Here is a 20,788-nt window from a genome sequence, read left to right on the forward strand (position 1 = left end):
TGCAACTGCCATTCGGCTGTTACCTTTAACCCCCCAAATTACGTAAAATATATAACAAAGTAATGTGTGCTTGCAAAGTGACTCGGATTGCATAAAATTAAAACTGCTCTTTCCAGGTATGTACCACGTGGCGATTCAATTCTATTCAAATATTAACGTCTTCGCTTTCTGACCAAATAAATCTTTCTTGAGGGGCGGTGGACGAAAATGTAAAAGCCCATGATATATCATAGCATATACTCTGATGTCTGGACAGACCTCAAAACAACTTTTTAGAGAGATCAGTTTTCAATAAAGGAACCCTTCAACGGTTTCGAATTGTTGAAATAGTCGTCTGGAAAGTGAAGGAAGTTTTAACTAGTAGGAGAAATTGGAAAATGAAAAGAAGTATTACACAGCTATGAGGAGAGTTGGGAACAAGGGAACAAGTTAGAGAATTCACGTGAAGAGAAAGGAGATCTTGAAGAGTAAAGATTTGTAAGATGTCCAAGTTAATTTTTAAAAATAAAAGAGTTTTCTGAAACGTGGTTGGAGATGGTGGGTTGGAACTAATTGAAGAACGGTAATGCAAAGTGTTCCGTAATTTGTTTTCGAGGAAAACTTTTCGTAATTGCTTTTGTGGGGCAGAGAAACATAGGATTGGTCTTTGCAAGGTGAACAAAAATTCAAGTAAATGTGTATGCAGTCAATGTATGTATTGTATTGTATATTCATTCATTTGTCTCTGCTTGCTTTCTTTTGTATACGGGTCTCCTCGATGATGTAGTGTTAACACTGCCGTCTTGTAGTCAAGGGATTCCGGATTCGTTCCCCCGTGGAGGCATATTGTACAGTACAGTGGCGCGGTTCTCACTTCGAACTGTGGGTCCAGCCCCGATTAGCCTATTTGAGAAGAAAGTGACATTAATGGAATCTTTGACAAAGATACTTGTACATAAAGATGGTTCTGCATTGTTCTCCTGAAATGTTTCCTTCTCTTCTGTAGCTGATCTCCGTGGCGGAGTGGTTAGCACAGCGCGCTGCGACGCCAGGAGTCCTAGATTCGAATCCCGGTGTTCTTTGTGAGCGTGTCTCCATCAATTTCATCATATCATCACTCATCCTCATCTTCGCGATTAGCCAAAAGTGGCAGAAAAGCGAAGTAAAATAAACCAAACCAAATTAATGATTCCCTTCTATAAACCTTAGGGGGGCAAATCATGTAACATCTGCATGGGGTGGGGGCGGGTGGTGGGGAAGACTACAAAATCCTTCCAGTTAAACCTTGTGGCAATTGTTTGAACAGCTTGTCAAAGTTTGTTTGAAGTTCATGTTAAGCTGTGGTAAACAATTAGGACTGGATTTTTTGTTGTTGTTGATTTGGTTTATTTTACTTCTCTTTTCTGCCACTTTTGGCTAATCACGAAGATGAGGATGAGTGATGATATGATGAAATTGATGAAGGAACACTCACAAAGAACATCCATGCACAGGCCGTGATTCGAACCCGGGATCCCTGGCGTCGTAGCGCGCTATGCTAACCACTCCGTCACGAAGGTCGGAAATTAGGACTGGGCCTACAGTTTAAAAGTAAAATCCGAAATACCGTATCATGTGCAATCTCCAGGATCTTGATTCGTAACCCTTTCGAATACACCTTACCCCTTGTAACAGCTTCTTATTCAGCTCACAGATCATTTAAATGAATTAACGTTCAGCAATATAAGCATATTTTGTTGCAATCGTGTTTTCCTCATCAACGCTCTTTAATTTATGATTTCTGTATTTTTCAGATGAAAATGAGGGTGGCAGAAGGAACGAGGATATTAGAAATGGTGGGACTAAACATATCGTTAGCATCACTCATAGTTTCACTACTTATATTTCACTACTTCAGGTAAATAAAAGACAACGATCGCTGTTATTATAACGTTTATTGACCTAAGTCAAATACAGGGTTTCTATAAATTAGTTATACAAAAGGAACCGTTAATTGTGAAGAAAGTGTATGTGTAACAGAAATGGTTTGAACATCAATGAATACATAATATCTTCAAGTTTATTGTCGCACGTCATTTGCTTCCAGTTAGTTTCAGACGTCGCCACTGGAGGCGTGAATGTTTGCTTATCTTCTCTGGTATTGCGCCAGTCATCATGGACTGTCAGAGGCATATTATACCTGCACATGCTTGAGAATTATCTAATGCCACAATTGCGTGAAGATATGGGTGCTGATTTCATTTTCCTCCGCATTTTCATAAAGAAGTAACCGACTTGGGTTGATCGTGGTGGCACGATTCCGAGGCCACCTCGTTCGCCTGATTTGAACCCATGGATTTCTCTATCCAGCAACGTCGGCGAGCTGCGGATCCGGATAACGGAGGCAGCTGCGACCATCGATGCAGACATGCTTCAAAGGGTTTGGCAGGAAATCGAATACCGCTGGGACATTTGCCATGTGATGAAAGGATCACATATTGAACACTTGTAGAGAAAACTTTAAGATATGCTGTATTCATTGATGTATAAAACATTTCTGTTACAAATACACTTTCTTCACAATTAACGGTTACTTTTGTATAACTAATTTATAGAACTCCTGTACATAAGTAATAGAGTAATTTATAATGAATCTCGAAGCAAAATACAGGGTGAACCTAAATAAATAGGCAGTTTCAAAGTTTTACAGAAACAAGAATTTTAAAACATGATTGAAATACATACTGAAGTTTACATGACTTCTATGCGAGACCATTGTGTAACACGACACATATCAATGCGATAGTCCATTTCTCCCCAAACACGTCAAGAGTCGCAGCAGCTGTTGTGATGCGTTGTGGGTGGTTCTTCCCCATACCGTGTCTGTGCGACAGTAACGAAATTTACACAGAAAGCCTTTTCTACCTGGCTAGTGGCCATATTGCTCAAGGGCGCTGACGTGATGCTAACGTCACGAAAACAAACGAAGAGTGGAGGTCGTAAACTTGAGGACTTTATAAAACAGTACCAAATGCCTCCTGATAAAACAGTTTTCGATTTAAAAACGTTAAATCTGTCTATTTTTCTAGGCTCACCCTGTATATATATATATTTGATTTTCTATTCATGTCCTTCGGCATTCAATATGTATTTGTTACATTATTATTGATACTAGCATTCCTGAATCATGCAATAATTAAATATCGCGATACCATCTTCTGGTTCTGTAATTATTTTGTACATCTCTACATTCTGGTCTGATTTTGGTATGTATCTGAAAGAGGTTACAACGGATTAATGAATTTTAAAATATTTACAGTTTTTTTAAACTTCTGGTTTAAATTATCTTGTTCGCTATTAACTGGTTTGCTTCTTTTGAACTTTGCTTTTCTGCCACTTTTTGATAATCGCGAAGATGAGGATAAAAGTTGATATAATTAAATTGGTGATCACTAGACCTCGGATTTATAGGTTCTAAAAACTGTTATTTTAGATTCCTAAAATAGGCTCTAAAAATCCTAAAATAGGTTCTAGAAACCTTAAATTAGGCTCGAAAAATCCTGAAATAGGTTGCAAAAACACTTAATTTGATACAAAATTCCTGAAAAATACTAATAAGATACACTCGTTAAAAACAAAATTTCACAAGAACCGTAATAACCAAATACTAATTTTGTAAACAAATTTTCATTTCTATATATCATTTTCAAAATTATCCACAAATTATTAAAATACTGCACTTGCGCTGTTATAAAAACTTACTTGTTGATATGAAAAATGAATTACGTACGTATAATTTGCTGGGCAATATCAGGGTGGCTACTCACTTGGAATTCCTTGAATTCTGGGAATTACACGTGAAATATTGGCACCGGAAATTATGCGTGAATTATTGTCTCTGGAAATTATTCATGAATTTTGGCAAGACATGAAATAAGGTACAAGCGGATGTTTTCTCTATTCCAATTTTTTCTCCGTAGACGTGAAAAATTGCAACTTTTATTAATCCAAATCCCATTAAATTTATACATGTTTATAAATGCCCTGAGGCAAGTTTCTCTCAGTTTAGCTTTTATTTTATTTTTTTGAGGAAGAAAAATAAAGGTACATGGAAAATTAAACAAAATCTTCTCAATCCGTTTTCTTTGTTAGTGTCTTTTACAGAACAATCTATCTGACAGACGGAAGATTATTTCAAAATAATATATCTTGAAGTTGATTAGGTAATTTTTTTGTTACATTGGAATCATATAAACGCTTTATATTGTTTGTATTTTTGTGTGTGGAAGGGAAGGTGAGAGTCGGTAATGCGTAAGGTTGGAATAGAAAGATACATCTGCTTGTATCCTTGAATTTTTGGAAAGTTCGCCTTGAAAACCAGGAATTATACTTGAATTTTATCATGCTCCTAGTGACCACCATCAATCTTTTTGCGTTATCTACACTCAAACACCGCCTTTTGTCTGTGAGGATCATTTCATGTGCTGAAAATTATATTTCCAACAGAAACATAGTCAGTAGCGCACATTTGAATGCTGAAGCATTCCTTCGCAAGGCGTGAATGCCACAAAAGGACCAAACAGATGCGAGAGTGACCAAGGCCACACAGATCAGAAGTTTGCACTTGGGACTGTGCAGGCAGTAGAGACGCTTGGGTGCCAGAACTGAGAATGGGGAGAATGGGGGGGGGGGGGGGGCAAGGACAGTTTACTTTATCTTAATAGGCAAGGCTTAGCATTATGAGTCTATAGTGCAGGGGTAAAAGTATAGGGGAGAACTGTCCCGTTTCGCCGCCACTGTCCGCAGATAACAGTGACGTCAGACATTTTTTGTTTTGTTTAAAGCTTTGATAAACATCATTTACTTGGAGGGAGGGAAATCGACAGAAAACATGTTTCAAAAACGCCAGTCATTGAATTATTTCGCCACCAAACCTAGTAAATACCTCTGTGAGATATAAAAATCCTGTAAAACGTAAAACAAAATATAAAAACCTAAAAATAGGTTCTAAAAAGCAAAATAGGTTATTTTAGGCACTAAAAACTTCATCAGTTGTTTTCGTTTTTTAATGAAACGCTGATATAACTTGTTATTTCTTATTTACCTGCAAAGGAAACAATAGGTTTAAAAACCTAATATCCGAGGTCTAGTGACACAAAAGCACCACAAAGGATTGAGCTGACTCCGAGAAAATTAATCAGTACTTTTCTTTTCAGAGGCTTGCGCAATCACAGAACGCGCATCCATTGGAACTTGTTCGTTGCCATGGTGATTCAGGTGTTGGTGAGACTGACACTGTACACGGACCAGTATGTGACAAGGAGAAAAACAGATCTCGGAGTGGTTGCTACAGGCATCGACAACACAGTAAGTCATTATGTTTTCCACAGCTGTTTCCATCATTATCTCATTGGCAGAGTGGTTAGCGTAGCCTGCTATGAAGAAGGGATTGTAGGTTCGAGTCTTGAGCAAGGCATGGAAGTGTAGGGGGTCGATTTATATGCGCTAAAAAAGAACAAAATATGCATGCAAATATGTATTAAAACAGACAATATATGCACATAAAATGTGCACTATAAATTTTAAAAACGTATCCTAAAAATTCTGTATTATGATCTATGTAACCTTTCCGACTTCACCAATACCCTCTCACTAACCGGAGGCACGCCACTGCCTACATAATTCCAAGGTAATCCTGTAGAGATGTCTGAAAGCTTGTCATTATGCCTTATGAGGGGCCTCATTCCCGCCTAAGCCATTCACATGTTTATTTTACATGTGAGTAGGTTAGGAAAACCAAGAGTGATACAAGAAAATGGAAGAGAATACTTTTTCCTGCTCTGTTATCATGGCTTTCGACTTAACGGTAGTAAAACATAAGCTTAAATGTTTTACTGGAGTTCTCATTCGTCCCAGTACATACTAAACTGTCCTGTTGTCCTGAATTTATCACAAGTTTTCGGACATATCTTGGACCATTGTTCAGTCATGTATCTGAGTTAACGTTGCACATTCACCACAGTTATTCTTACATGTGAATTAGATTTATTTGAATTTTTCCCTAGTCTTGATTTAATCTTCTTTCTCTTCAGCGCTACCTCTGCGAGAGTTTCTACATCCTTTTGGAGTACGCAAGGACAGCCATGTTTATGTGGATGTTCATAGAAGGACTGTACCTGCACAACCTAATCACTGTGTTAGTGTTCCATGACAGTCCAAACTACAGGTATGCAAAAGAAATTAAAACATTTGTACAGATAGCCTCGTATTGACCTAACCATTATTCCTCTCTTCACATAAGATTCTATGAATAGCGCAACCAGAGTTGCCACAACTGTATTTGAAGATCACAAGGTTAAATTACTGATGAGAGATGTCTGAAAACTTGAGATTATGCCCTGTGCGGGGCCTCATTCCCGCCTAACCTACTGGCATGTTTACTTTCCCTGTGAATAGGTTAGGAAGGTCAATTGAAACAAACTGTAAATTAAGACTGTCTTTTCTATTGTGTGTTCAAGAAGGACATGCCATATTGACTGGTTCTTCTATCTTTACAGGGTCTACTTTTTCCTAGGCTGGGGAGTCCCTGTATTTATGACTGCAACATGGGCTCTTGTCACCGGCTTAAATTACACAGGAATGGAGTAAGTAGATCGTGTAACATCCTCAATTTTAAGTTACGTTTACTGTTCATATGTTCGATCTGAATCGAATTTTTACACTAACCTATGGCTACAAACATCCCGATATTTTATATCAAACATTTCATACATTCAGACACGTTCTTAATTAGCTGTCTTCTTTTCGGTGGCCATGGTTACTAAAATTCTCCCTTTGCCTCGATCTTTTTTGTTTTCTTTCTTCATTTTCTTTATCGCCTCCTTCCTTCGTCTGTTTTTCTCTCTCTTGTTCTTTCAATATATTTATTTTTACCTATTTATTTATCTTTTTCTTCCCATTATCGTTTACCAGGGGACACAACCAAGAAATCGGTTGACTTTTATTTGTTATGCTTCTTCTTTTTCTATTTTTTGGCTCCCACCGCCTTTCAGCGATTTCTAGCCAAAGGTGAATACTGTTTTTGTTACCTTCATTCTTGTTCTAAACACAGTAATCTGCATGTTTATGCAGTTTAAAATATCCATTGTTAGTTATTCAATTTTTTTTATCTTTCTGTTCTTATTTGTTTAGAATAGATTGTACTGGGGATTATGAGCATGTTTACATTGAGATGTTGTGTTTCCGAGCGTATCCATACAGAATCCACATAATCCCAGTTTGAAGTTCAGAGATAAATGTTGATGTGGTTATCGATTGTAATTTTTTGTATAAAATATCACGATGTTGATATGCTTATCCAATAACTGTACTCAACAATATGCATGTATTGTTGGAATCTGCACATTCTTGTTGTAGCGTTGCCAAGTATAAGGAAGCTATTTTTTTTTCCAGGTGCTGGTGGGGATACAATTTGTCTCCATTATTTTGGATCCTGGAAGGACCAAGGTTAACTGTTATTGTGGTAAGTTTATGTTTGTAAGTAAAGTCTAGTATTAAGACAATATCTACTCGAATTTAGGATTGAAAAATATGCTGGTATGGCGAGGTAAAAAGAAGGGGGCGTTACTGTTATTGTAATCTACGAGACCAGCGGTGTTGCCACTTAAGGGAAGAACAAAGCGGGCAAGGGACAAACATGTGAAGTTCTCGCCCACGATGTGGCAACGCTGTTGCATTGTTCAGACGCCAAATATTCCTACAAATTGAACTAGAAATACACCGTTGCCAGAGATGTTTGTGCATGTTTGTATGTTACAAAGACAGGTTGCCAAAGAACATGCATTGTCATTAACCGATATGGCAACGGTGTAAATTCTGTTAGCCGTCTAAGTTAGTGTCCCTGATTAAGGCTTAAGCTCTAGTCGCCTGAACACTGCAACCTGCGTTTTTAAGTTTTTAGTGATGTTAGTGAGATAGAGTGCACACATCACACGTTGAGATTGACATGTTAGTGCTCTTTGGAAAAGCAATTTTTGAGTTCTTATTTTATAAACAAATAATTTTATGCATGTTAATGCTGTAATACTTACTTTAGCATACGACATGAAAAACTAGAAAATCGATACAAATATGACATCTTGTAGCACGCATTTTCCACACGAAGTTTACATAATTTAATTGTTCTGTCATAATTTAGAAGATAGATAACCTAATATGTTCAATTTCTATGTAGAGAAATCATTTCCCATAGTTATATTCACTTACCATATATTAGCTAGTACGTAGTTGTTATTTACGCAAATCTTTTTTAATTATTTTTCTAGGCCAATCTTATCTTCCTTCTGAACATTATTCGTGTCCTGGTGACCAAATTAAAAAGGACCAACTCGAGTGAGGCCCAGCAAGTCAGGTAAGTTTTGATTCATGTTCACATATAATAATAGATGATAGGTTTTTCTGCATGAAAGTAAACCCAGGATTGTAGAATAATAATATCAAAAAGTAAGAAATTTTTTAAAGTTATCACTTTCTGAAGTTTCTTACTAATGCCATGACGACCTTTCAAAATCCAAAAACCTTCAAAATTAATACATATCTACCACGCTATCCGTACAGTGGGATGCACAAGTACTCTTCGGCAAATTGTCCACGACTATTTTAATTGATTTTTTGTATGTGTTTCTTAAGAACTGGATGCTTACGTATATTGGTGCAGAGGTTTACAGCAGCTTGTTCGGCTTCTTGTCACAATTCCTGAGGCTATTATTGAATAAATCAAAGAGAATAAACATGGTGATGGACAATTTACTTGGTATTACTTACACATCCCACTGTACTTTTCACTCTATCATCTAATAATTCATTTAACAATAGTGAAAGTGCTAATGATAATTCTTCCTTCTTAGCGAAGTTCATATTTGATCTTTCAAATGACTAAATTGTTATTGATACAAAAATAACAACCACAATATAGAAAATAGTAAAACCGGTTTCTACGAGTTGTCGAAATTAGTTTGCAAAATTTTCATAATGCACTCGAGACGCAGCGACCATTCATCCCTAAAACTTCCCTGAGTGTTAGTGACAATGGGATTTTATTAGCATGTAATGATAACAGGACACTGATCATTTTTTAGTGCTTCAACTAATTGTTGAATTGAAGACGAGAGAGGAGGTGCTCTTTCGTAACATAGTGTTGGAATAAGTATAGATAGAAGCACTGTACAATGGATAATGCCCAATTAACACTGGATGTTAATTCACCCCTTTAAACCTATTCATTATTCGACTAAGCATGCCTCCACTAAGAAATTCAAACGCTGTTTCTTACTTTCATGCGATATAAAAAATTAAACGAGGACATTTCCAGACACATATTCCTAAGGTAAACTAATATTTTCTGTTAATGGGCAAATATAATTTTCTGTGATGTAAATAATTGGCAGGTGGCATATTGTACATCTATATAGATACGAATCTTCTTGCTTACAACTGTTCGTAAGTAAAATTGTTTTTATTCAAGTCCGCGGTATCCCTACATCGATTTCATTATGAATTTTGAAGGGACCGCCAAAAGGAGTGCATCTGAAGGGATCTTAAGCGGCATTTCTTGACCTCAGAAACTATGGTAACTTTCAAACTGTTGATATCAGCTTTAAGATCTAAAGCAACGTTTGAAGTTTTTGCATAACAGAGAAGCTCTGCTTTTAGCGAGCCTTCGATATTGACGCTAAGGATAAGCTCCTCTAATTGCTATAACAGGTTGCCGTTATGTAACTCGATCTGAACATGGAAGGGATTAATTCCCCGCCCTTGATGTTGAAAATAGCCTCTTTTATCAATTTTCCCCGTATCTGCAACGAACCATGTGCGCTGTTAGAATTTACTGTAAAATTTTCAATATTTAAAATTTAACAGCCTGCCCAGTAATTAACAAAAAGGAAGCGCAGCCGTGTTTTCGTGAGCGACCTCATTCATGACCAGGGTGTAAAAAAATCAGGATTTTTGATGATTTGTTATTTAAATCGATTTTTCATTAAAAACAGACTTAAAATTGCTTGTGTGGTTTTTATTTATTTATTTATTTATTTACTCAGAGTTTCAGATACAGTTTTATTTGGCCATTTTACACTGAAACAACATAAATTAGAAACAAAAAATAACAAAAGATAAAGACAATAACAAGATGGGATAGATTTACATGTTCTTGGTCAGTAATATACAAAAATTACGTTCTGGAAGGAAAATATCTACATTCAGGGGAAGTTTGTTGTAGATTTCTGGGAGCCTGTAAAACAAGGAGCGTTGTAGAAGGGATAGCCTAGTGGTTGGGTTGTGAAAGAGTTGCAGGTTGCGCGTTTGCTTTTGGGGTACCCTAAGTGTGAATTCACTGATTAGGAGATCTGTTCTGATTTTGCCATTTATTATCTTGTATAAAAATTTCATGTCAGCTAGATCACGACGAAAGGATGGAGTGTGAATATTCAGAGCAGCCATGGTGTCTGATTTGGATACATGTCGAAAGGAAGGTATTCTATGGCGAACAATTGCAAGAAAGAAACTGAGAACAGAATCTATTCTGGTGAGATTGGTTTTTGAGGCCATTGCCCAAATTGGGGAACAGTATTCAAGGATGGGCGAGATGAAAGATTTGAAGAATAAAGCAAGTGATGGGTTTTGAATTTCGCTAAATCTGTATAGAAGACCGAGAAGGCGCATGGCTCTTTGAGTGGTATATATAATATGATAATTAAAAGTGAGTTTTTCATCCATGATAACACCTAGGTCCTTTTGGGTGGAAACGTTTTGGATTGGATTGTTTTCAATAGAATAAGAAGACAGCACTTTGTTCTTTTTTAGGGAATAAGTAAGGAAAGAGCATTTCTGAGGGTTTAGTTCTAAATTCAACTGACGACACCAGTTAACTTATCATATATAGTGTAGAGAAGGGCAAGACTGCGCGTTTGCATGGTCATGCTTTTAGTTTGTTTTCTGCTGAAATATTGTTTCCAGTAGATCAGTTCTCAGGCTATGTGAGAGACTGGTGAGAGAAGATATGGGCTGCGAGAGGTACACTTATGGCTTGAGGTAATTATGGCGGAGAAACAAGGGGAACGCGTAACCAAGCAAAGGGGGTAGCTCCTGTGAAATAAGAAGAACACTTAAACATTAGATTTTAACACTTCGGGGTTGACTGACAGGGTTGTGGGAATAAAAGAAAGAGGTGTTTGTTTACCTCTGGTAGTGCCGGATCCAGAAGTTGCAGTTGGGATGGATGAATTTCAGTCGGGTGCCTCACCTCACCGAAAAATCAGTTCCAACCTACGCTTGCCTGTTTTCTTGTAAACAATATACTCGTATGATACTGTGAACAAGAATCGAGTTGAGTTCCCTATTTTAGAGATTATAGTTTTGTAAAATTAGAGGTCTGTGACTGGAATTGATGGTTACTATCGAATGTCATCATAAATGCTATTATTGCCACGGTGAACTGAGCGAACATATATGAGGAGTAAAGAGAATAAACAGAAAGAAAACTATTATCAAGGAATCTCGGGTTCGATCTCCTTTGGAGGCACATTGCGCAGTGGTTCGGATCCAAATATAACCTGTAGGTTCATTTCCGTTTAGCCTATCCTCAGAAAACTTCAAAAAATATTTACGAGCCTGTTAAACAAAGTACAGAACATTTGAGTCTTCAGAAACTTTAAGCATAATAATATATACAAAAACCTGGCATTTGGGAGGGGGGATCGCCCCTATCGCCCTCCCCGTGGATCGGCACCTGACCTCTTTAGTCCTGTAGTTGAAGGTCTCGTTGAATCTGTAGACGAAGTTCCTTCGGTATCGAAACTCCGCGGTAGATCTCTACGTAACAATTGCAAATCAGAGAATTCGGAGGCAACAACCATTACGCGATAAAGTACTGAGTACAACTGGGGTGAGAAATGTTCTCTCGAACTATTTATGTGGAATTCGAACTTCCGATCGTTAGAACCGTTGGCGAGCCGCGTCCTGCCGCTAACGGTGTTTTAGCATAAAGCTGCGTTTACATTATTTCCCATACGATTTCCGGTAGAATTCGTATCAGCGGATTTTTTAGACCCACTGAAGGTCGCTGGTGTAATTTGCTTTTAAGAAGGTACCCCCCAGCACTTCCGCCGGACCCCTTTGGAGTGATAACTTTAATAAAACATAATGAACAAAAATTGCACAGTCTTTCCCCATGTTACTCTATATATGTCTTTTTTATGGAATGGCTTTTCTGATAAGCAGCCCTGTAAAATATTTCAACAGTATGATTAAAGCAAATAAAAAAATATATGTAAATATACATTTTTCTGTTTCTGATAATGTATATATGAACCTACAATGAAAATGTTTGTTGAGTGTGTTAATGAAACTATAATAATTTCAGTAAATTTCTTCCAGTGAAAATAAAACATTCTGGATGTACTATATATTGTAAATTGTCTTTGTAGCTGATTTTTGCAATTTTTTAGTGATAGTTTGCAAAGTATCAGCCGCAATGTTTATTTACAGTTTAATAATAATGACACTAATTACGGTTTAACATGATTAGTATTTTGTATACTTTTCTACACAAAATGTTTGCTACTTTTGCCTATAAAAATTATTGAATTTTAAATCAAGATAAATTTAAGTGTGTGTGCGGTTTACCTACTATATTTCCTTTCGTATGAACTTCACCCCATCAGTCCATATATTTTGTTTCCTTTCTTAGAGCCTAATAAACACCATTAAATAATTACGAGATTAATGAACTTTCACCAAAAGTGATTCTGATATCTACAAAATTCTCATGTAGGCCCTACATTACTCTATAAATTATTTATTTAAAGTGAATTATATCTGACTGTTTTTTTTTTTAAATCACCAGATTTAGATATCACCAGATCGCGATTTAAATCAGTCCACCTTGTTCATGACGTCACCTCTCCGTAATGTAGCTAGAATAAGAAGTATAACCGCTTGAATATTAAAAACAGACACACATTCACACGTTTTAAATCATAGAGGCACATAAGAAGACAACATTACAACTTCAATATTCTATTTTGCATGAAGGTATGTAACTGACTTATTTTTGTGGCAAAAGTAACTAGTTATTATTTAAGGAAAAATAACTGGGTTATTCCTTTAGGAAAAAGTAACCGGGTTACTCTTTTGGAAAAGTAACTAAGTTACTCTTTTGGAAAAAGTAAGTAAGTTACTCTTTTGGAAAAGTAACTGAGTTACTCTTTTGGAAAAAGTAACTGAGTTACTCTTTTAAAAAATAACTGAGTTACTCTTTTCGAAAGACTAATAATTTGGAAAAATGATTACATATACTGTAATTGCGTGCACCATAAGTATACTTTTAAAAACTGCATCATTAAAATTACATTAATTAGGTGAACTACGAGTTTAATATTAGTCGAGTTAGGAATACATAAGAAGCTTGTAAACATGATAAAAGTATGCACCAGTGAAACAAAGTAAAATTCGTGTGGGTATTAATGTGTCTGACAAATTTACAATTCATGATGGGTTAAAACAAGGATATGCATTATCTCCATTGCCCTTTAATTTTTCCTTAGAATGTGCAGTTAGGAAGGTAAAAGAAACTAAGGAAGTACTAGTACAATTAAACGGTTTGACTCAGTTGTTAGCATATGCAGATGATGTAGACTTATTAGGGGATGATATAAATACAATTAAGAATAATGCTAAAATATTTTTCAAAACTGCTAAAGAGATAGGTTTGGAAGTTAACAGAGAGAAAACTAAATATATGCTTACAGGCCGAAACCAAGTGTTAGGTAAAAATCAAAATCTAATTATTGATAACAACTGGTTTGAACCAGTTTCCAAATTCAAGTAGCTACTTAGGAGTAATATTAACAAATGAAAATTATATTAAAGAGGAAATAAAAGCAGGCTTAATTCAGGAAATGCATGTTACTTTTCTCTTCATAAACTTTTGTCTTCTCGTTTAATATCTAAGAAACTAAAAGTTGAAATATACAAAACAACAATTTTGCCTGTATTATTATATGGATGCGAAACTTGGTCCCTTGCATTGAAAGAGGAACATAAATTGAGAGTATTTGAAAATAAGATCCTTAAGAAAATATTTGGACCTAAAAATTCTGAGGAGACATGTGAGTTGAGAAGGTTACATAATTTAATAACAATCTAATCTATAACCTTCTTAAACCCGAAGGTTCATGGTTGCAGCAACACAGGCCTTCCATTTGTCCCTATCCCGAGCAAGATCTGTATACTCTTTTCCATCCCTACCGATTTCCTTTAGGTCCATCTCAACGTTATACCTCCATCTTCGTCTTGGCCTTCCTACAGGTCTCTTACCATCAGGTTTCCCAACAAGAATCTTGTAAACTCTTCTTTCCTCCCCCATTCGTGTCACATGGCCAGCCCACCTAAGTCTTCTTGATTAATCATTCTAATAATATCTGGACATGAATACAAATTATGTACTTCTAAATTATGTAACCTTCTCAACCCACCTGTCTCCTCAGCATTTTTTAGGACCAAATATTTTCTTAAGGATCTTATTTTCAAATACTCTCAATTTATGTTCCTCTTTCAATGTAAGGGACCAAGTTTCGCATCCATATAATAATACAGGCAAAATTGTTGTTTTGTATATTTTAACTTTTAGTTTCTTAGATATTAAACGAGAAGACAAAAGTTTATGAAGAGAGAAGTAACATGCATTTCCTGAATTAAGCCTGCTTTTATTTCCTCTTTAATATAATTTTCATTTGTTAGTATTACTCCTAAGTAGCTACTTGAATTTGGAAACTGGTTCAAACCAGTTGTTATCAATAATTAGATTTTGATTTTTACCTAACACTTGGTTTCGGCCTGTAAGCATATATTTAGTTTTCTCTTTGCTAACTTCCAAACCTATCTTTTTAGCTGCTTTGAAAAATATTTTAGCATTATCCTTAATTGTATTTATATCATCTCCTAATAAGTCTACATCATCTGCATATGCTAACTACTGAGTCACACCGTTTAATTTTAGTCCTTCGTTAGTTTCTTTTACCTTCCTAACAGCATATTCTAAGGCAAAATTAAAGAGCAATGGAGATAATGCATCTCCTTGTTTTAATTGTAAATTTGTCAACCCACACGAATTTTACTTTCTGTTTCACTGGTGCATATTTTTATCACATTAACAAGCTTCTTACGTATTCCAAACTCAACTAATATATTAAATACGAATCATATGCTTTTTTTTAAATCAATGAATAACTGATGGACACTTTGAATATCTTCCCACTTTTTCTCAAGCGTCTGTCTGAAGAGAAAAATGTGATCTGTAGTTTATCTGTTACGTTTAAATCCACATTGATAATCACCTATAATTTCATTAGCATATGGAGTTAGTCTTGTTAAAAGAATGTTAGATAATATTTTATATGTTGCTGAGAGTAGAGAAATTCCAGGGTAATTATTGCAGTTCATTTTATCACCGTTCTTAAACACAGGGAAAATTATGGATTATTTCCATTGTTGGGGTATTTCTTCTTTATTCCATATTAAATAATTTAGAACTACATAATTTGTATTCATGTCCAGATATTATTAGAATGATTAAATCAAGAAGACTTAGGTGCGCAGGCCATGTGGTACGAATGGGAGATGCTACCTTGATTTGGTGCAAAGGTACATAAATGTCGACCAACTTTTGGGGCTAGAGAATTAGGAATTTGGAAATGTTCCAAAAGCTGTCAATGCAGATAAATGAAAATAACTGAGAATTGAAGGAGAAGATTGATGAGAGTAATAGAACAGTAGAAGAAAATTTAGAAGAAAATAACAAGGAAGTGAAAGAAAGGCTCGATGAAAATAGTAGAAAATTAGAAGCAGTAAGAAATGAATGCAAGAAAATGTACGAGATAATAACCGAGAAATGTGAAGAAAATAGAAGATCATTGGAAAAGAAGATAGAAGAAGAAACAACACTGCTAATTGAAAACAAAAGCGTGGATATAAATAGGACGATCGAGGAAGAAGTTTCAAAACTTAGAGAGGAGAATATATACAGAACCAACAGTATGGAAAGAAAAAATTGTTGAAAATAAATCGCAAATAGAAGCAGTATCTTCTAGAGTAGATGAAAATGAAAGCAAGATAGAGGAAGCAAAGGTCCTAATGGAAGATAGAAGCTGGGAAACACGCAATAGAATGGAAAAGGAAGTTCTAAAACTGAGAGAAGTAAATACGCGGGAACTGCAAGAAGTACAAGAAAAAACTAGCAGTATGGAGAAGGACATTGCGGAAAATCAAAATAAAATTAATGCAGCAGATAAGAAAGGAAAGGAATTAGACAGAAAATTAAATGGAGCAGTGTCAAAGATAGAGAAGACAGAAAAGAAAGTAGAAGAAGTGGAAAGAAAGTTAAGAAAGCCATTCATCAAAGAAGGAAACATAAATCCTAGGTTTCGAGAAAGTGAAGAAACGAAGGTTAAGAAAGAGCTGAGAGAAGAGAGTTCAAGCGATGAATCGACGACGGAGGAAGAAGAGAAGCATAAGAGATATAGAATAGCGGGAGGTCACAATAAAAGGAAATGGAAGAATAGCGAAGATGGAAATAATAATGATAGGCTCTTAGACATATTGGAAAATGAATTCCCGAGAGACGAGAACTATAGGACCAGGATACCTAGGCCACAAGAATTGCAGCATCTTCCAAAATTCAATGGGAATATATCTGATAAATGTCCTAGAAAGTTTTTAAGGGAACTAACAACAAATGTCAGACTTATGAGGATCCCCGAAGGAATGATTTTGAACGTCATAGAGACATGTTTTGAACAGTCGGCAGCAGGATGGTATCAACTAAATGAGCACAAATTTAGAAATTTTAAGGATTTCAGCCGAAAATTCCTGAACTACTACTGCAGTGAAGACATAAAGGAAAGGCAGCTAGAAGCATTAAAAAGAAGATATGTAGATTGGTCAAAAGTCGACAGCCTGGAAGAACATACATGGGAGACTCTTAGAAGCTTCAAAAACCTAAAGGAAGGATGCAGTGAAGAGGAGCTGGTTAAACAAGTTGTCCAAACATTGCCATTAAGAATACAGAGAGCTATAGCAGCGGTTAAGATAAAAGCAGTTGATGATTTGATTGAATATCTAAGAACCGAAGATGTGCTAACAAAAACTCAGAATTCCTGGAACGATAAGGAAGGAAGATTCTATGGAAAGAGGCAACATTCAGAAGAAGAAGGGCGCTCAAAACCAAAGTTCCGGAGACAAGAATTTGATGTAAGAAGAATAGAAGTTAGAAACCAGAGAACAAGTGCAGAAAGAAGAGATGTAGGAAGAAACAATGGAAGATATGAAAGAAACATAGACTCTGTGGAAGAAAGAGAGAGAAACGATGATAGATGTCGAGGAAATTGGAGAAACTTGAGAGGCCGAAATAATTTCCGAAGATACGGAAGAGGAGGAAATCAGCGATGGAGGAACATATATGAACAGAACGAAAGAGAATACCGAGTAAGTGTGCCCAATGAAGAAATGGAAAGAAGAAATGCACTTCCGGATGTAGAAAGAGACGAAGCCATAGAATTAGCCAGAAATTATTGTAATGACGCAAGAAGATTCCAAGAGGGAATTACAGCAGATGAAGATTCAAGGAATGCAGAAGAGAATAGAGGGTCAAACATGTAATGCTCTTGCAGCATCCCCCAGGTGTGAGAGCAAAGACAGAGAGAAATGTAAGGCAGGTAGAAATTGTAAATAGAAATGTACATAGTGAAAGAGAAAGTCTTGAATTATGTTTAATAGAAGAGCCGAATTTCAATGACCTGAAGCCAGCTAGAACTTTTTATGTAAAGGCAAAAATTATAGAATTAGAAGTAAAGTGCCTAATAGATTGTGGTAGTGTGGTAGAAGTAATGAGTTATGATTGTTGGAAAAGGATAAAAGGAAAATATCCACAAGCTCGTCTAGATGCATCAGAAAGGGATAAAATAAGATTGGTCATGGCAGCAGGGAAAGAAGAATATAAAATACAAGGAACCGTCGGCGTAATGATGAACCTTCAAGGGTTAAATTTTCCTGTCAGATTCCTCGTAGTAAAAGGTCTAAGAAGTGATATGATATTAGGAATACCATTTTTGGAAAAATATGATGGTCATATTTATATCAAAGATAGAAGATTGAATCTAGAGTCATTGGAAGAAGAAAGACTAGATGTTCATATGGAAACTGTAAACAACGAAATGGAGAGAAAAGAATGCATTGGCAACCTCAATTTAATGTACGGACAGATGAAGGCAGTACCAAATGATATATGCGAAGAAATTGAAAGTGAAATGAATAAAGAAAATTATGAATACACTGCATCTGTTGAAGAGATAAAGAATAAGGTTGATGAGTGCAAAGATATCTCCAAAGAAGAGAGGAAGCAATTACAAGAGGTTTTGTTAGAACATAGGAACTTGTTTAGCCAAAAGCCAGGACTCACCAGAGGGTATTCCTACGAAATAGAAGTAGATACAGAAAGACCTATAGTATCTAAACAGTATCCGATACCTTTTGCGAAAATAAAAGCTGTAGAAGAAGAACTTCAGAAATGGTTAAGATGGGAAATTATAGAAGATTAAAATAGCATACATGTAAGCCCGATGCATGTAGTTGACAAACCCAATGGAGGAGTTAGACCAGTCTTAGATCTGAGAGAACTAAACAAACACGTATTACTTCCAAGAAACCAGGTGGATAGAATAGATGAGATGCTACACTCATTTGCAGGAAGCAGATACTTTACTTCTTTTGATTTGACCCTGGGATACTTTCAAATTGAGATCGAGAAGAAGTCAAGAAAGTATACAGCATTCAGATATGGCTCAAGATTGTTTCAATTCAGAAGATTGCCATATGGTTTAAATTCATCTGTTTCGGCATTTATGACTGCGTTGAACAAGATATTTGGGATAGAAACTAAGCATTGGTTAGCCATATATGTAGATGACATGTGCATTCACAGTAAAGACTGGGATTCACATATAAGAAGAATAGATTGGGTATTGAGCAAATTAGGAAAAGCAGGATTAACCGTCAAACTGGAGAAATGCTCTTTTGTCAGAAAGGAAGTTAAGTTTTTAGGCCATGTTATATCCGGTGGAGAAATTAAGCTATGTACAGATAAGGATGAAGCGATAAGACGTTTCCCTAAGCCAATTACAAAGAAACAATTACAGAGATTTCTTGGAATGTGTAATTGGAGAAGCAAGTTCATTAGAGATTTTGCACAAAAGGCAAGACCATTGTATGAGCTATTAAAGAAAACTAACAAGTGGAATTGGGGAGAAGAAGATGATAAAGCTTTCGGTGTACTGAAAATCGATCTCATATCATCGCCTGCCATAAGCCAACCGAATTTCGAGAAAACATTTTGCTTGGGAACCGACGCATCTAATATAGGACTAGGGGCGTATCTATTCCAGAAGGACGGGAATGGAGAAGACCAAATCATCCAGTATGCCAGCCGTTCTCTTAAGACTTTTGAGAAATCCTATACTATAAGTGAACTCGAATGCCTAGCCATCCTATTCGGAATACAAAAGTTCTGACCATACCTCAAAGGAAGGAGATTTAAGGTATTCAGCGATCACAAAAGCTTGGTCTGGCTAAATTCGGCAAAGCAGTGGAATCCTAGACTTACCAGATGGGCCCTGTTAATACAAGAATATAGCTTTGAAGTGATTGATATAAAGGGCAGGGATAATCAAATTGCCGATGCATTAAGCAGAGCTCCAATAAGACCCCAACAAGAACCAGAAGAGATAATCAAATTGTCCATAAATGCGATTGTGAAGGAAGAAATGAAAAGTATAGTAAAAGAAGAATGGATAAAAGAGGTCAAAGAAGATGAAGAACTTAGTACTATATTTAAAATATTGGAAGGAGAAACCATTGTTGGAGAAAGGAAGATGAGAAAAGCCAGAATCAAAGGGAATTACAGAATTATAGAAGGCATGATTTTTAAAGTGAACATTGAAAATCCACACCAAGTAAGGTTATGTGTACCCAAAACAATGATCTATAAGATCTTAACAACAGTACATGAAGAGTCAGGGCATTTTGGGACAGACAAAACTTTGAGGATGGCACGTCGTTTTTATTTTTGGAAGACTCTGAAAAAGGATGTTGTGGACCATGTTAGAAACTGCGTTGTATGCATACAGACTAAGCTATCTAAATGGAAATAAAAAAAGGAAGAACTACATGTTATAGCTCGAAAGCCATTGGATTTAATATCCATAGACTTAATTGGACCACTGCCGAGATCAAAAGGATTCCAATACATCCTTACATGCGTGGACATAAGTAGTAAATTTGTAATGTGTTACAACATAAGAAAAGCAACATCAAAAGAGATAGTTAAATGTTTCGAAGACGGTTTCACTAAACACTATGGAATTCCTAGAAAGGTGTTAACAGATAATGGTACACAGTTTGTATCGGAGTATTTCATGGACTATATGCAATTCAAAGGAGTCAGAGTAATAAATGTAACGCGATACCACCCCAGCTCGAATCCCATAGAACGATACAATGGAGAAATAGTCAGACTGTTAAGAACATACTGCCACGATAACCATACACGATGGTCAACTGTTGTTAATAAAATAACTAAATTATTAAATAACGCATTATCAGAAGAAACAGGAAGAAGCTCTGCTGAATTATTTCTCGGATACACGGAGGAACCATATGTGTTTGAAGAATTGGAGTGGCCAGATATGATGGAGCAAAAGAGCGAAATGAAGAAAGTGATATC

General features: G+C 36.1%; 1 protein-coding gene across 1 annotated transcript in view; it reads left to right on the plus strand.

Annotated features, from left to right (window-relative positions):
- Nucleotides 1–20,788, plus strand: part of LOC145996043 (PDF receptor-like) — a 93,161-nt gene that overhangs the window by 51,736 nt on the left and 20,637 nt on the right. Inside the window, exons 5-10 of the mRNA XM_083132251.1 lie at nt 1,773–1,876; nt 5,175–5,325; nt 6,051–6,184; nt 6,516–6,602; nt 7,411–7,480; nt 8,283–8,368. Coding sequence (XP_082988377.1) covers nt 1,773–1,876; nt 5,175–5,325; nt 6,051–6,184; nt 6,516–6,602; nt 7,411–7,480; nt 8,283–8,368 — 632 coding nt within the window. The remainder of the gene's footprint in view (nt 1–1,772; nt 1,877–5,174; nt 5,326–6,050; nt 6,185–6,515; nt 6,603–7,410; nt 7,481–8,282; nt 8,369–20,788) is intronic.

The sequence above is a fragment of the Lepisma saccharinum genome, chromosome 12, assembly GCF_977018435.1.
Source record: "Lepisma saccharinum chromosome 12, izLepSacc3.1, whole genome shotgun sequence".
Taxonomy (NCBI): Eukaryota; Metazoa; Arthropoda; class Insecta; order Zygentoma; family Lepismatidae; genus Lepisma; species Lepisma saccharinum.